Source organism: Procambarus clarkii, chromosome 63 (genome assembly GCF_040958095.1).
Source record: "Procambarus clarkii isolate CNS0578487 chromosome 63, FALCON_Pclarkii_2.0, whole genome shotgun sequence".
Taxonomy (NCBI): domain Eukaryota; kingdom Metazoa; phylum Arthropoda; class Malacostraca; order Decapoda; family Cambaridae; genus Procambarus; species Procambarus clarkii.
Genome location: NC_091212.1, coordinates 6,728,468 through 6,744,699, shown reverse-complemented (window position 1 = coordinate 6,744,699; position 16,232 = coordinate 6,728,468). Strand labels below are relative to the sequence as shown.

At 46.6% G+C, this 16,232-nt stretch overlaps 1 protein-coding gene across 3 annotated transcripts in view; it reads right to left on the bottom strand.

Moving 5' to 3' along the window:
* LOC123769680 (protein slit) overlaps nt 1–16,232 on the bottom strand; it is a 233,043-nt gene that overhangs the window by 59,459 nt on the left and 157,352 nt on the right. For all 3 annotated transcript variants that reach the window (XM_069308674.1, XM_069308672.1, XM_069308673.1), the window contains 2 exons: nt 11,243–11,314; nt 8,182–8,253 (listed from right to left, as the gene is read on the bottom strand). In XM_069308674.1, the coding sequence (XP_069164775.1) occupies nt 8,182–8,253; nt 11,243–11,314 (144 nt within the window). The remainder of the gene's footprint in view (nt 1–8,181; nt 8,254–11,242; nt 11,315–16,232) is intronic.

Here is a 16,232-nt window from a genome sequence, read left to right as displayed (position 1 = left end):
TGACCTTTATCAAAGTTTCATGGTGTTGTGTAGTCCCCCGCGCGGCTAAAGGTCACTCTGAAAACAGGTCGGTGGAAGGATATGTAAAATGGTGAATTGAATATCGGATCGATTCTTAAGACGGGAGCCACGCTGATGGACTCTAGAATAATTGATGAAGGGGAAGGGCGAGCCCCAGATAACGTAACGCAGCCAGGGAATGTTCAGCTGCCGGGGACGACGGGACGCTACATGTGAAAGACGACGACGACACGATATTCCAGTGACTTTCGGGACGTTCAGCATTAAAAGCATCGAGAAGCCTAACACCATTGCCCCGGAGAAATGAGCAGCGAGACCTTCAGGACGTCAAATATGGGCCCTCCGGAGCACGCCAGGAGGACACCAGGATCCTCTGGAGGACATCAGGAGCCTATGGAGGACACCAGGATCCTCTGGAGGACATCAGGAGCCTATGGAGGACACCAGGATCCTCTGGAGGACACCAGGAGCCTCTGGAGGACACCAGGATCCTCTGGAGGACACCAGGATCCTCTGGAGGACACCAGGATCCTCTGGAGGACACCAGGATCCTATGGAGGACACCAGGATCCTCTGGAGGACACCAGGATCCTCTGGAGGACACCAGGATCCTATGGAGGACACCAGGATCCTCTGGAGGACACCAGGATCCTCTGGAGCACACCAGGATCCTCTGGAGGACACCAGGATCCTATGGAGGACACCAGGATCCTCTGGAGGACACCAGGATCCTCTGGAGGACACCAGGATCCTCTGGAGCACACCAGGATCCTCTGGAGCACACCAGGATCCTCTGGAGGACACCAGGATCCTCTGGAGGACACCAGGATCCTCTGGAGCACACCAGGATCCTCTGGAGCACACCAGGATCCTCTGGAGGACACCAGGATCCTATGGAGGACACCAGGATCCTATGGAGAACACGACGCACAAGATTCTCAGAGGGGGAACGGATAGTCAGTTCTGATGGGTAGACTATTTGGCTTGTATGATACACGAACAATGGGGACTTTGGTGGAAACACGAGTACCTAAATGAGCCAAAAAGGCATTAGATAGAGTTCATTCAGTGTTATAGTGAACTGATTGTCCAGTGTCACAGTGAACTGATTGTCCAGTGTCACAGTGAACTGATTGTCCAGTGTCAAAGTGAACTGATTGTTCAGTGTTATAGTGAACTGATTGTTCAGTGCCCTAGCGAACTGATTGTTCAAGGTCTTAATGAACTGATTGTTCAGTGCCCTAGTGAACTGATTGTCCAGTGTCATAGTGAACTGATTGTTCAGTGTTCTAGTGAACTGACTGTTCAGCGTCCTAGTGAACTGATTGTTCAGTGTCTTAGTGAACTGATTGTTCAGTGTTCTAGTGAACTGATTGTTCAGTGTCATAGTGAACTGATTCTTCAGTGTCTTAGTGAACTGATTCTTCAGTGTTATAGTGAACTGATTGTTCAGTGCCCTAGCGAACTGATTGTTCAATGTCTTAATGAACTGATTGTTCAGTGCCCTAGTGAACTGATTGTCCAGTGTCATAGTGAACTGATTGTTCAGTGTTCTAGTGAACTGACTGTTCAGCGTCCTAGTGAACTGACTGTTCAGCGTCCTAGTGAACTGATTGTTCAGTGTCTTAGTGAACTGATTGTTCAGTGTTCTAGTGAACTGATTGTTCAGTGTCATAGTGAACTGATTCTTCAGTGTCTTAGTGAACTGATTGTTCAGTGTCATAGTGAACTGATTGTTCAGTGTCATAGTGAACTGATTGTTCAGTGTCCTAGTGAACTGATTGTTCAGTGTCATAGTGAACTGATTGTCCAGTGTCATAGTGAACTGATTGTTCAGTGTCATAGTGAACTGATTGTTCAGTGTCATAGTGAACTGATTGTTCAGTGCCATAGTGAACTGATTGTTCAGTGTCATAGTGAACTGATTGTTCAGTGTCATAGTGAACTGATTGTCCAGTGTCATAGTGAACTGATTGTTCAGTGTCATAGTGAAGTGATTGTTCAGTGTTCTAGTGAACTGATTGTTCAGTGTCTTAGTGAACTGATTGTCCAGTGTCCTAGTGAACTGACTGTTTAGTGCCATAGTTAACTGACTGTTCAGTGTCTTAGTGAACTGATTGTTCAGTGCCATAGTGAACTGATTGTCCAGTGTCATAGTGTCACATCTATAATGTAGATGTGAGAGTGCCCAATATGCTCTCGAACCTTCACACCAGTTGACTGAAAATTAAGAGGCAGAACCAGAGAACCGAAAAATAACTACATCAATAACAATTATGTGATTACTGTATAACACATTACAAACACATTGTGCTCACTTGGCTATTTAACCCTGCTTGCGTGAGTGCGCTCGCTCTTGCTCGTAAGCTTGCTCGTAAACTTGCTCGTAAGCTTGCTCGTAAGCTGGGGGGATACTTCCCGTTCTCGGGAATGAGAAATAGTCACGTATTCCGTCAGGCTGGATGCAAATCGTGTTATTAAATACAAATCAATGCCTGTTTCCTTAGTTTGAAGTACGCTCTATACGGCTAGCGCAAACCCTGAGTTTTATACAGCATACGTCCATCGTATCTGTCATGTGTGAACCTCAGATAAAAATCCACACTAATTTTTAACTCAGGACGGGAAATTCGAGGACGCGGATAGTCTCTGCAATTTCCAGGACAATCAGGAAGGACAGCCACGACCACACGAGAATAATCCAGCCGTGAACAGAGTGGAGGGCAAACGAGACTGAATTTACAACCTGCCACCAGCAAATCCAGTTTTAATGACCGGCGGCGACATTCATCAAGCTGCCTCTCCATAGTAATCCTATTTTAATTTCCAGTACAAACCAGCGCGACTCCTCCAGCAGTCACCTCCCGCCCGCCTCAACCCAACTTTCCCGCCAAAATAGACCACTACAGTTTGCGCGGGTCCAGGCACTTGGGCTGGACGGTATAGCGACGGTCTCGCTTCTTGCAGGCCGGCGTTCAGTCCCCGACCACCCAGGAGGTCGGGCACCATTTCTTTCACCAATGTCCTATCCTAAATCCTTGTCCTCATTACTTCCATGTGTTGTCGTAATGGCTCAGTGCCGTCTTGTGTTTACTTACAGTTTGCGCGGGAGACTGTCTGTTGTCTGGGGGCGGCGAGCACGGAGGCGCTCCTGCCGCTACCAACTCTTCTTTACGCCAAGTGTGTGTGTGTGTGTGTGTGTGTGTGTGTGTGTGTGTGTGTGTGTGTGTGTGTGTAATTACCTAAGTGTAGTTACAGGATGAGAGCTACGCTCGTGGTGTCCCGTCTTCCCAGCCTTCCCAGTCTTCCCAGTGTGTGTGTGTGTGTGTGTGTGTGTGTGTGTGTGTGTGTGTGTGTGTGTGTGTGTGTGTGTGTGTGTGTGTGTGTGTGTGTGTGTGTGTGTGTGTATTTTAGAAATAAAATTTCCTGTCATGAGTTTATAAGCATTTTTTTGCTTGAAGTGGTCATTTTCTTTTAGTACTTTCCTTGTCCTGGGACACGAGATCGATCCCAAGCCCCATAAATATTATCAATATAAATTAATGTACATTACAGTCTTGTCTCATGCGTCGACAAGGGGGCTAATCTTCCTTTTATTGGGTGTTAACAATTTCCCTGCTGGCTTGCGAAGGCCTCCTTCCTCTAGTTACCAACTGACCCATGAGCCGAAGCTCAGCCCCCGCAAGCACAACCAGGTGAGTACCCAGCGGTGGAACGGTACGTAGGATCGCTCTGCACTTGACCTATGACACGCCTCAACCCCAGACCGGGTGGAACATGCATTAGAGCGGTCACGACGACCAGACAAACACGTTCGCGGAGACAATGGGTCATTGTATTTACATAGTAAGTGTGCGAGCACAGTATAAGTATGTTGTGCCTGCCAGTGCGCTGACGCCCGAGTTTCAGCGCTGTGTTGTGTGCGCTAAGTGTGAGCGCTGTGTTGTGTGTGTGCATGATTACTGAGTATCAAATCACGGCGCAGTGAGTGCGCGCGGGCACTGAGGCACGTGGTGGAATGGGTGTAGAGAGGCGCCATCTACACCTACCTTTGCCAACCACCAGCTCCCCCCTCCCCCCCTCATCCTCCGATGGCATGCACTCTGCCCAACTCGGCGAGCACAAAACAACATCAGTGCCAGAACTGAGGCTGAAATTTTCATTCGCTTGGATCATCGGGACTTCGAACCCGTGACCACAAAAGTGGAATCCCGGCGTCCTGTACAACCGTAAAGGTTCAAAGGAACTAAATCTTGCAACGCTAGAGAAGTAAATATCAACCAAGCCGGGAAGAGTATTAAGCATGTAGATGAGAAAAAGCGAGGGGGGGGACATGATCACAACATACAAGATACTAAAGAGAACAGACTTGTAGGACAAGGACATGGAGGTCAATTTCCAACGCCTGGAGGTCAATTTACAACGCTTGGAGATCAATTTCCACCAGAAAGTACCCATATGTAGTGATGGACCTCCAGAAAGTACCAATATGAAGTGATGGACCACCAGAAACTACCAATATGTAGTGATGGACCACCAGAAAGTACCAATATGTAGTGATGGACCACCAGAAAGTACCAATATGTAGTGATGGACCACCAGAAAGTACCAATATGTAGTGATGGACCACCAGAAAGTACCAATATGTAGTGATGGACCACCAGAAAGTACCAATATGTATTGATAGACCACCACAAAGTACCAATATGTAGTGATGGACCACCGGAAAGTACCAATATGTAGTGATGGACCACCACAAAGTACCAATATGTAGTGATGGACCACCGGAAAGTACCAATATGTAGTGATGGACCACCAGAAAGTACCAATATGTAATGATAGACCACCACAAAGTACCAATATGTAATGATAGATCACCGAAAAGTACCAATATGTAGTGATGGACCACCAGAAAGAACCAATATGTAATGATAGATCACCGAAAAGTACCAATATGTAGTGATGGACCACCAGAAAGTACCAATATGTAGTGATGGACCACCAGAAAGTACCAATATGTAGTGATGGACCACCAGAAAGAACCAATATGTAATGATGGACCACCAGAAAGTACCAATATGTAATGATGGACCACCAGAAAGTACCAATATGTAATGATGGACCACCAGAAAGTACCAATATGTAATGATGGACCACCACAAAGTACCAATATGTAGTGATAGACCACCAGAAAGTACCAATATGTAGTGATGGACCACCGGAAAGTACCAATATGTAGTGATGGACCACCACAAAGTACCAATATGTAGTGATGGACCACCGGAAAGTACCAATATGTAGTGATGGACCACCAGAAAGTACCAATATGTAATGATAGACCAGCAGAAAGTACCAATATGTAATGATAGACCACCGAAAAGTACCAATATGTAGTGATGGACCACCAGAAAGTACCGCATGACGGAAATAGGGTCCACTACCACTCACATGATGGGCATAGGGTCCATTATCACTCATAGCATTTATATGGAGTGCATAATAAATGAACTAAACTAATGCAATAAGCATTCAACCGGTCGATTTGCAACTCGACCAAGTTGCCTTCAGTCACCCCTTATGAGGACGGTGTGGGATACCTGGTTGATGGGGTTCTGGGAGTTCTTCTACTCCCCTAGCCCGGCCCTAGACCAGGCTCGACTTGTGAGAGTTTGGTCCACCAGGCTGTTGCTTGGTATTCAAAATACAATCTGTCTTCTTATACAGAACGTCGCATTTCGATCGTATGCGTTACCTAAGGCCAAAAATGATCGTACTAGAAAATGGAAGCGGCTGACGAAAGTGACGTACTGGCCCGTTTTCTGTTTTGGGTCCTCTGGCAGGTTAGGTGAGGGCATTTTACACTGACCGTTTTCTTGACGTTAGGGGGAACCTTAGGAGGACGGACTGGTTCTGAACCATGGAGCTGGGTAGTCCAAGCTATCCACGGGGATTGCCCTACTATCCCCCATGGAAGTGGAGAGCTAGGCGTGGCCAATTATTTTGGAACTATAAGTTGATAAAGCGTTACATATAATTTGTATGTCACGCTGCCACCACTTCCACGTTACAGTGATGAAGATAGTGTAGTGTAGATGGTTACAGTGATGAAACAGGACGTGTTAAGGTGTCCTGTACGCCAGATGCAGAGTGCTTCTGGCAGTATGGGTTCGAGTCACTTCTGGGGTGTGAGTTTTCAGAGTATATATATCCCATCTCGCAGGATGGTTAGTGAAACAGGTCCATATGATCAGTGGCCTGCACTGGCAAATTTTGGGTGCACCATGAGGATATCTTCAAGAACACGGGAGTGAATAAAGTCATTACAAAGCTCCAGGTACCTCATGCCAACGGGTCTGAATGGTCTAATAACTGGACATTCGGTGATGTAGTGTGGGAGATCATGCCCCCAGTTCCTGCTCACAGAGTTTGCACCTGGAGTGCTCAGGATTGTCGTATTAAACAACTAACTAACCTCAGCAGAACTCAGCGTTCACAAGCAGAACTAGCAGCACTACAACTAGCTACCAGTACATAAAAAAAAAACATTGCAGGAGGAATAATATTTTGTGATTCAAAGTCTGCTCTTCCAGCAACCGGAAACTTCTCCTGGAAGATCGACAGCAAGAACCTCATACTACCAATTACAGTATATATACAGATAAATCTTCCAGCATAATAAACTCTACGGATCGGGCCATTCACGTTTCACAACTCTTCATAACTTTTTGGCATAGTGGGTTTACGGACAACAAGAATTTAAACGTAGTTTACCTAATGAAGGTACACTGTCTTAGATCAACAGGACTCTGAGATTTATGACAGCTCCCGAGGCTAGTAATATGAAATACTCAATTGACATCTACCTGTTGATTAGACTACCTGTTGATTAGGCTGCCTGTTGATTAGACTACCTGCTGATCAGACTACCTGCTGATTAGACTGCCTGTTGATCAGACTACCTGTTGATTAGACTACCTGTTGATCAGACTACCTGTTGATTAGACTACCTGTTGATCAGACTACCTGTTGATTAGACTACCTGCTGATTAGATTACCTGTTGATTAGACTACCTGTTGATTAGACTGCCTGTTGATTAGACTGACTGTTGATTAGACTGCCTGTTGATTAGACTACCTGTTGATGAGACTGCTTGTTGATTAGACTGCCTGTTGATTAGACTGCCTGTTGATTAGACTGACTGTTGATTAGACTGCCTGTTGATTAGACTACCTGTTGATGAGACTGCTTGTTGATTAGACTGCCTGTTGATTAGACTACCTGTTGATCAGACTACCTGTTGATTAGACTACCTGTTGATCAGACTACCTGTTGATTAGACTACCTGCTGATTAGATTACCTGTTGATTAGACTGACTTGATCAGACTACCTGTTGATGCTCTCCATTGTACTCCTCTTATAACATCCAAGAGTGCAATCAGTCTCCCCTGATAACGGCCAATCAGGCTGTTAGCCTTCGCAGCTCGCATAGCCCCATACCACCACAGCTGGGCTGATCCAGAAACACCTGCATATACATGCCGAGTTCCCCTCTTTTAAAACCGTCTACACACGACATAAACTGGACGGTAGAGCGACGGTCTCGCTTCTTGCAGGTCGGCGTTCAATCCCCGACTCCCCAAATGGTTGGACACCATTCCTATCCTCCGTCCAATCCCAAATCCTTATATCCTTTTCAAGTATCATATATAGTCGTGATGGCATATAGTGCTTTCTGGTGATAGCTATACCATACCTTACCTCACGCACGCACGCACGCACGCACGCACCCCCTCCCCCCAACACAGCGCATAAATTACCCAATCCTGCCGTGCGCATACAATAGCAGCGCTACAGCTGTATAAACAAAGAAGTCGTCATCAGGAAGAGCGTTAAATAAGGGAAGTAGAGAGAGAGAGAGAGAGAGAGAGGAAGATTAACTGATAAAGATTAGGCCACCCGAAGAAGTGGCACGGGCATGAATAGCCCGGTAAAGAGAGAGAGAGAGAGAGAGAGAGAGAGAGAGAGAGAGAGAGAGAGAGAGAGAGAGAGAGAGAGAGAGAGAGAGAGAGAGAGAGAGAGAGAGAGAGAGAGGACGTGGCATTATACACACTCACAAGGTGAGTATATCGGGTTATACTCACTCACGGGTTATACTCACAAGGTCTGGATGCTGCTGAGGGTGTCGAAGGTGCCATTCTGGATGGTCTTGATGTTGTTATCGTACAGGGACCTGTAATGGCGCCACCAGAAGGTTAGTGTTCCCGCCACCGCTAGACGGGCGTGGCTGCCACCCACCCGTGGCTGCCACCCACCACCCGTGGCTGCCACCCACCCGTGACTGCCACCCACCCGTGACTGCCACCCACCCGTGGCTGCCACCCACCCGTGGCTGCCACCCACCACCCGTGGCTGCCACCCACCCGTGGCTGCCACCCACCACACAACCTAACTGCAACGTTTGACAATCGTATACGTCGTAGCAACGTCCTGTCAACCGTTGCGGTCGCGTTGTGAAGGTGCTGGGGTCAGCAGCAGCCGTCAGTACAGGTACATATCAACTCATACTAGACATATATATATATATATATATATATATATATATATATATATATATATATATATATATATATATATATATATATATATATATATATATATATATATATATATGCATCAGCCTTCGTGGGATAGGGGGTGGAATGTGGGGTAGGGACAGCAGGTGTGGGGATAGGGATATCCCAGGAACAGATGTGTGGGATATGGGCTTGGATTTTTAATCCATTGATGCAGCTTAGTAAAGAGACCTGAGTGAAGGATAAGATGCAAGAGATGGAGAAATAGAGGGATAAAAGGAGGAAGCCAAGGAGGGCTCTTAGAGGAGGCAGTCTCCTCAGTCTTCAGAGAAATCCTCAGGAGAAGGAGGAAGCCAAGGAGCTACCAAGTAACGAGGCCAAGAAGAGAGACCATCCCCCGCTCTCTCTCTACTGGACATTCCGCCAAAAGCAGGTCAGTCACAACTCTATCACAGGGGAGCGCAGGGAAGCTGCGAACAGGGGACACCACTTATCAGGGGTAGAACCTGCCATACGGCCAGGTTGGGGGGGGGGGGTGTCAGGGGAGAAGATGAGGGGGGCTTCAGGGGACAGGAACCGGATACGGGGGCAGCGAGAATAAGGAACGTCAGAATATCCTAATGGCCTTGGAACAAGACGGACGATCATTGGAAAATTTGTCTGGAAAAAAGAGTCTTGAAAAATAAGGTCAGAGAGAAAGAGAGAGAGAGAGAGAGAGAGAGAGAGAGAGAGAGAGAGAGAGAGAGAGAGAGAGAGAGAGAGAGAGAGAGAGAGAGAGAGAGAGAGAGAGAGACAGAGAGAGAGAGAGAGAGAGAGAGAGAGAGAGAGAGAGAGAGAGAGAGAGAGAGAGAGAGAGAGAGAGAGAGAGAGAGAGAGGAGAGAGAGAGAGAGAGAGAGAGAGAGAGAGAGAGAGAGAGAGAGAGGAGAGAGACAGAGAGAATGAGTGAGTGAGTTTAAGATATCCCACGATAATCTCTCATTATAAAAGTGCATAAATAAAAATGAAAAAAATATATGTGTGGTTTAATAATGTAAAATGGGTTAATTGACACTCTTTAAGAATGCAATTTGTTTAATATTATACAATGAAGGGAGTTAAGAATCAGCAGGTACAGCCACACCGGCTAGCAGAAGAACAGCAACTGGCAGAAGAATAGGAACTGGCAGAAGAATAGGAACTGGTACATCAGGAACTGGTGTAAGAGAACACACATAAGTAGTACAGTACAGCAGTACAGTATAGTAGTACAGTACAGCAGTACAGTACAGTAGTACAGTACAGCAGTACAGTATAGTAGTACAGTACAGCAGTACAGTACAGTAGTACAGTACAGCAGTACAGTATAGTAGTACAGTACAGCAGTACAGTATAGTAGTACAGTACAGCAGTACAGTACAGTAGTACAGTACAGCAGTACAGTACAGAAGTACAGTACACACAAACTGGTAAATCAGACTCATTCCTCTCAATGTTTACTGAAGATGCCAAATTGACGAGGGGGGACTAAGACTGTGGCTGAGAGCAAGAGGCTACAAGATAACCTGAACAAACTAAATGAATGATCCAACAAATGGCCTCGTGAGTTTAACTCAACTAAGTGCAAAGGAATTAAACTAAGTGCAGGACGCAGGAGGCTGGTCCCAAGAGAGCCAACTAAGCGATCAAATCCTACAGGAATCAACTAGAAAGTGTTGATGTGGTACCAACATCTGGTCTTGATACCACATCAAACGTGAAGCCCCACATCAAAAAGGTATGCCACCAGACACGTCCCAGAACTGAGAGGCATGAGACACAGAAATCCTTTTCTGTGTGTAATGAAGTAAGGGCGAAGAGGGAGAACGGCCTATTGACATAGCTCGAGTGCACGGGGGGAGTTGTGTAAAACCCTGGTTTGTGTCTCGGAGAGGCTGCAGGATCCAGTAAGTTCAGTAGAACTTCGGTTTCAACTCCTTTTGACCATGTCGTAGCTCAGTCGATTTAAGGCAGCGTCTGGGATGCTCTCGGACGCAGGTTCGAATCCTCGTCACGGCCCTTGTGGATTTGTTCATGAGAGGCCTGAGCTACGCGGAAAGACTACCTGGAATTAAACCTGACGCGGCTGGAAGACAGAAGAGCTAAGAGAGAGACATGATTACGGGATACAAAATTCGCAGAGTAATTGACAAGGGAGGTAACAACAGCCATTTTAAGACGAGTGGTGCTCGTACAGTGGGGGGGGGGGGGAGCGTGTCCCCAGCACGGGGGGGGGGGGGGAGGGAGGGGGTGAACCACATTTTGGGGGGGGGGCTGGGAGGGGGAAGAGAACTAGGGGAGACGTAAGACAAAATATACGTTGTACACCTGAGGCCAGATTCACGAAGCTGTTACGCAAGCACTTACGAACGTGTACATCTTTCCTCAATCTTTGACGGCTTTGGTTACATTTATTAAACAGTTTACAAGCATGAAAACTTGCCAATCAACTGTTGTTATTGTTATAAACAGCCTCCTGGTGCTTCCGAGCTCATTAACTGTTTAATAGTTGTAAACAAAGCCGCCAAAGATTGAGATGGACAGGTTCGTAAGTGCTTGCGTAACTGCTTCGTGAATCTGCCCCCCCCCCCCTGGTACCTGATGAAAGGTGAGGTCTGAGTGGCACTTACAGCAGGTTGAGGCTCCGCAGGTCGGTGAAGGCGTCCCTCCTCAAGCAGGAGATCCTGTTGGCGTTCAGCAGCCTGTAACGACACATACAGTAACAGCCTGGTGGATCACACGCCGCGCTCCCTCACTCACTCACTCACTCACTCACTCACTCACTCACTCACTCACTCACTCACTCACTCACTCACTCACTCACTTACCGGAGCCCAACCATACTTTGTCAACCTTGATACCTGGTTGATGGGGTTCTGGGAGTTCTTCTACTCCCCCAGCCCGGCCCGAGGCCAGGCTTGACTTGTGAGAGTTTGGTCCACCAGGCTGTTGCTTGGAGCGGCCCGCAGGCCCACATACCCACCACAGCCCGGTTGGTCCGGCACTCCTTGGAGGAATAAATCTAGTTTCCTCTTGAAAATGTCCACGGTTGTTCCGGCAATATTTCTTATGCTTGCTGGGAGGACGTTGAACAACCGCGGACCTCTGATGTTTATACAGTGTTCTCTGATTGTTCACTTGTTCTAATTGCCTGTGGTGGCCTGGATACAGCATATACTATGATATATCTTGCGGTTACCTTGCGATGATTTCGGGGCTTAGCGTCCGCGCGGCCCGGTCACCGACCAGGCCTCCCATCGGTAGGCTTTGGCGCCGTACCTAGTAGCCAGAACGCACTTCTCGGCCTACTATGCAAGGCCCGATTTGCCTAATAAGCCAAGTTTTCCTGAATTAATATATTTTCTCTAATTTTTTTCTTATGAAATGATAAAGCTACCCATTTCATTATGTATGAGGTCAATTTTTTTTATTGGAGTTAAAATTAACGTAGATATATGACGGAACCTAACCAACCCTACCTAACCTAACCTAACCTATCTTTATAGGTTAGGTTTTGTTAGGTAGCCGAAAAAGCTATATTAGGTTAGGTTAGGTAGGTTAGGTAGTCGAAAAACAATTAATTCATGAAAACTTGGCTTATTAGGCAAATCGGGCTTTGCATAGTAGGCTGAGAAGTGCGTTCTGGCTACTAGGTACGACATATATATATATATATATATATATATATATATATATATATATATATATATATATATATTTATATATATTTATATATATATATATATATATATATTTATATATATTTATATATATATATATATATATATATATATTTATATATATTTATATATATATATATATATATATATATATATTTATATATATATATATATATATATATATATATATATATATATATATATATATATATATATATATATATATATACATATGCGAACAAGCTTGAATGGTCCCCAGGCATATATGCAACTGAAAACTCACACCACCCCAGAAGTGACTCGAACCCATACTGCCAGGAGAACTCTGCAACTGGTGTACAGGTGTACACCTTGTACAGAATAACACTGTCGGTGCGAGGAAGAGCTGGTTCCTGAGCTTCTCTTTCTTCCTAACAACCCAATCTGAACGTTCAACTTGATCATACAGCCTATTGCGGCATGGGGGCAGAGGGAGAGGGGGGAGGGAAATATGCCCGAGAAGTCGGTAGGCTGGATTAGGGTAGGCTTGGCGAACCTTTTTTTTTTAAAGCGAGTGCCCCAAAAATGGCCATAATCCTTTAAATAATTATATCTCTCGTGCCCGTGGGGAAATTTGAGGAGCAGATTATACTATATTCAATTTGTATTTTACCATTTTTTTTATGGAGAAAGATAACAAAATGCTTGAAAGTATTCTTTAACAATGTTGATAAGGCAAAGCAGTACATCTTCTGAAGTGTTTTAACCGGTACAGCTTTAGGAGTTATGGGTTATTAATAACTCTAGTTTTTACCAAATAAAAATGAATGATTTAGTAGCAATAATTATATAATAATGAACGTCTTATGTGCCTCTGTTACATATTTAAGTGTATATTTAGTGCTTTACTATTAACAAAAGTGTATCAAGAGAGAGATCTAAATAACTAAAAGCTTTTCAGGAACCCTGTAAGCAATAGACATTATTTGCAAACAACAGAAGAAACATATATATATATATATATATATATATATATATATATATATATATATATATATATATATATATATATATATATATATATATATAAGCAGAGCGAAGCCAATGCCAATGCCACTGTTATCAAACCGAACACGGGGTCTGCGACGCGTTCAAAACGTGTTCCTGACGTTCTCACACCCGTCCACTGACGCCAAGCCGGCATGACTACCTCTAAGAATATTCAACAAATCACTGAACGATATCTTTAACAGAACTTTAACCCTGCCCATGGAGGACAGACGAACATGTATATATGTTGGTTAGCATTGTAAATGTCTGGCCACGTTTGTGGTAGCAAATAATAATACTAACACTAATACATATGAACATCAAGATCAGAACTGCAAGGCCAGCCATAGTTGCCGGCGTGCCACTTTGGGCACGTGTGCCATTGGTTCGCCACCCCCCCCCTTGCCCAGAGGCACTACGACAACGCCTAACGAGAACACAAACTGCGGCACTCAGAACAGACGATGACAAGGAATGAGAAATTAACCTGAAGTAACAACATGACTTAGTACCTTATTTAACATGACTTAGTACCTTATTTAACACCATAAGTAGAGTAAGGTGAACACCACGGCTTACTCTCCTTACTCTCCTCCACTCTCCCTACTCTCCCCCACTCTCCCCACTCTCCCCCACTCTCCCTACGGAGGTAACGTTTAATATAAATTGAATAAGAGAGCGCCAGCGGCGTGACAATCAAGATGAAAGCTGACACGCTGATGAGATTAATGCTTCCATCTCCGATAAGGCGCTGCTCCCCCGTGACCCTGCCTCGGCTCCTCCTCCTGCCAGGGCCTGCCTCGGCCTCCAGGGCTAACATGCAGGCTGCAGATCACACACGTTACCCTAAAGGAGGCTCCGTCCAGCCCTGAGCCCCCAAAAGCCTACCCAGCCCGTCCTCGCCAACACCAGCCCGTCCTCGCCAACACCAGCCCGTCCTCGCCAACACCAGCCCGTCCTCGCCAACACTAGCCCGTCCTCACCAACTGGCTCATACCTGGTTGATGGGGTTCTGGGAGTTCTTCTACTCCCCAAGTCCGGCCCGAGGCCAGGCTCGACTTGTGAGAGTTTGGTCCACTAGGCTGTTGCTTGGAGCGGCCCGCAGGCCCACATACCCACCACAGTCCGGTTGGTCCGGCACTCCTTAGAGGAAACTATCTAGTTTCCTCTTGAAGATGTCCACGGTTGTTCCGGCAATATTTCTTATGCTCGCTGGGATGATGTTGAACAACCGCGGACCTCTGATGTTTATAGTGTTCTCTGATTGTGCCTATGGCACCTCTGCTCTTCACTGGTTCTAGTCTGCATTTTCTTCCATATCGTTCACTCCAGTACGTTATTTTACTGTGTAGATTTGGTACCTGGCCCTCCAGTATTCTCCATGTGTATATTATTTGGTATGTCTCTCGTCTCCTTTCTAGTGAGTACATTTGGAGAGCTTTGAGACGATCCCAATAATTTAGGTGCTTTATTGCGTCTATGCGTGCCGTATATGTTCTCTGTATTGCCTCTATTTCAGCAATCTCTCCTGCTCTGAAGGGGGAAGTGAGTACTGAGCAGTACTCAAGACGGTACAGCACAAGCCCGTCCTCATCAACAAAAACCCAAAGACTATTCCATGCACCCGCCAAACCCCCTGTTTATGAATGAAAAGCGGTTTACACACGACTCACAACTGCTGACGTTCGAACATATCCGGAACAAGTGCTTCACTGACGAATTTTGTTCGAATCACAACGCTATAAATGCTTCACCCACGGACTACAAATACAAATAATCGCCAACAGAACCTAAACACCTGACCTAACCTATGCTTATATATACACAATATGCTAATATATAACAATATTAATTTATAACTGAAAAAATTCCTATTTTGAATGAACAGCATGTTGAAATTGATGAATGCGTCTGTGGGGTCGACCGCTGGATGGAATGGACTCTGACGACGGGTTGCAACAGGTAATCCAAGCAGGTGACTCAAGTCCCATCAGTTGAACACCTCAGGTGAACCCCCCGGCTCCCTATCAGATGACCCCCAGGCCCATCAGGTGATCCCCAGCCCTGATAAGACTAGACTTGGGGTGACGGGTGGACAATACTGTTCTTCCCGAGCCACAGTTTGCCAGTGATGGTTATCCTGGGCAGTGACGGGAGGTGTACAGGTGAGAGGAGGGGGGTAGATGGTTATCTGATCCACCCCCCCCCCTCCTCCCGGCCCCACAACACCCCCCCCCTTTTCTCCAAGCCCCACAACCCCTCCCCCCCCTCCTCCCGGTTCTACAACCTCTCCCCCCTCCTCCCAGCCCCACAACACCCCCCCCACACCCCCAGCCTCACAAGACAGGGGTCAGGGAGGTCCCTCACAGTACTGGGGTCAAGGGGGCCTCACAAGACTGGGGTCAGGGGAGGCTTCACAAGACTGGGGTCAGGGGGTCCTCACAAGACTGGGGTCAGGGGGTCCTCACAGTACTGGGGTCAGGGGGGCCTCACAAGACTGGGGTCAGGGAGGCCTCACAAGACTGGGGTCAGGGGGGCCTCACAAGAGTGGGGTCAGGGGGGCCTCACAAGAGTGGGGTCAGGGGGTCCTCACAAGATTGGAGTCAGGGGGACCCTCACAAGACTGGGGTCAGGGGGTCCTTACAAGATTGGGGTCAAGGGGTCCTCACAAGATTAGGGGTCAGGGGGCCCTCACAAGACTGGGGTTAGGGGGTCCTTACAAGACGGGTCAGGGGGGCCCCACAAGATTGGGGTCAGGGGGGCCCTCACAAGACTGAGGTCAGGGGAACCTTACAAGACTGGCGTCAGGGGGGGCCTCACAAGATTGGGGTCAGGGGGGCCCTCACAAGACTGGGGTCAGGGGGTCCTTACAAGATTGGGGTCAGGGGGTCCTCACAAGATTGGGGTCAGG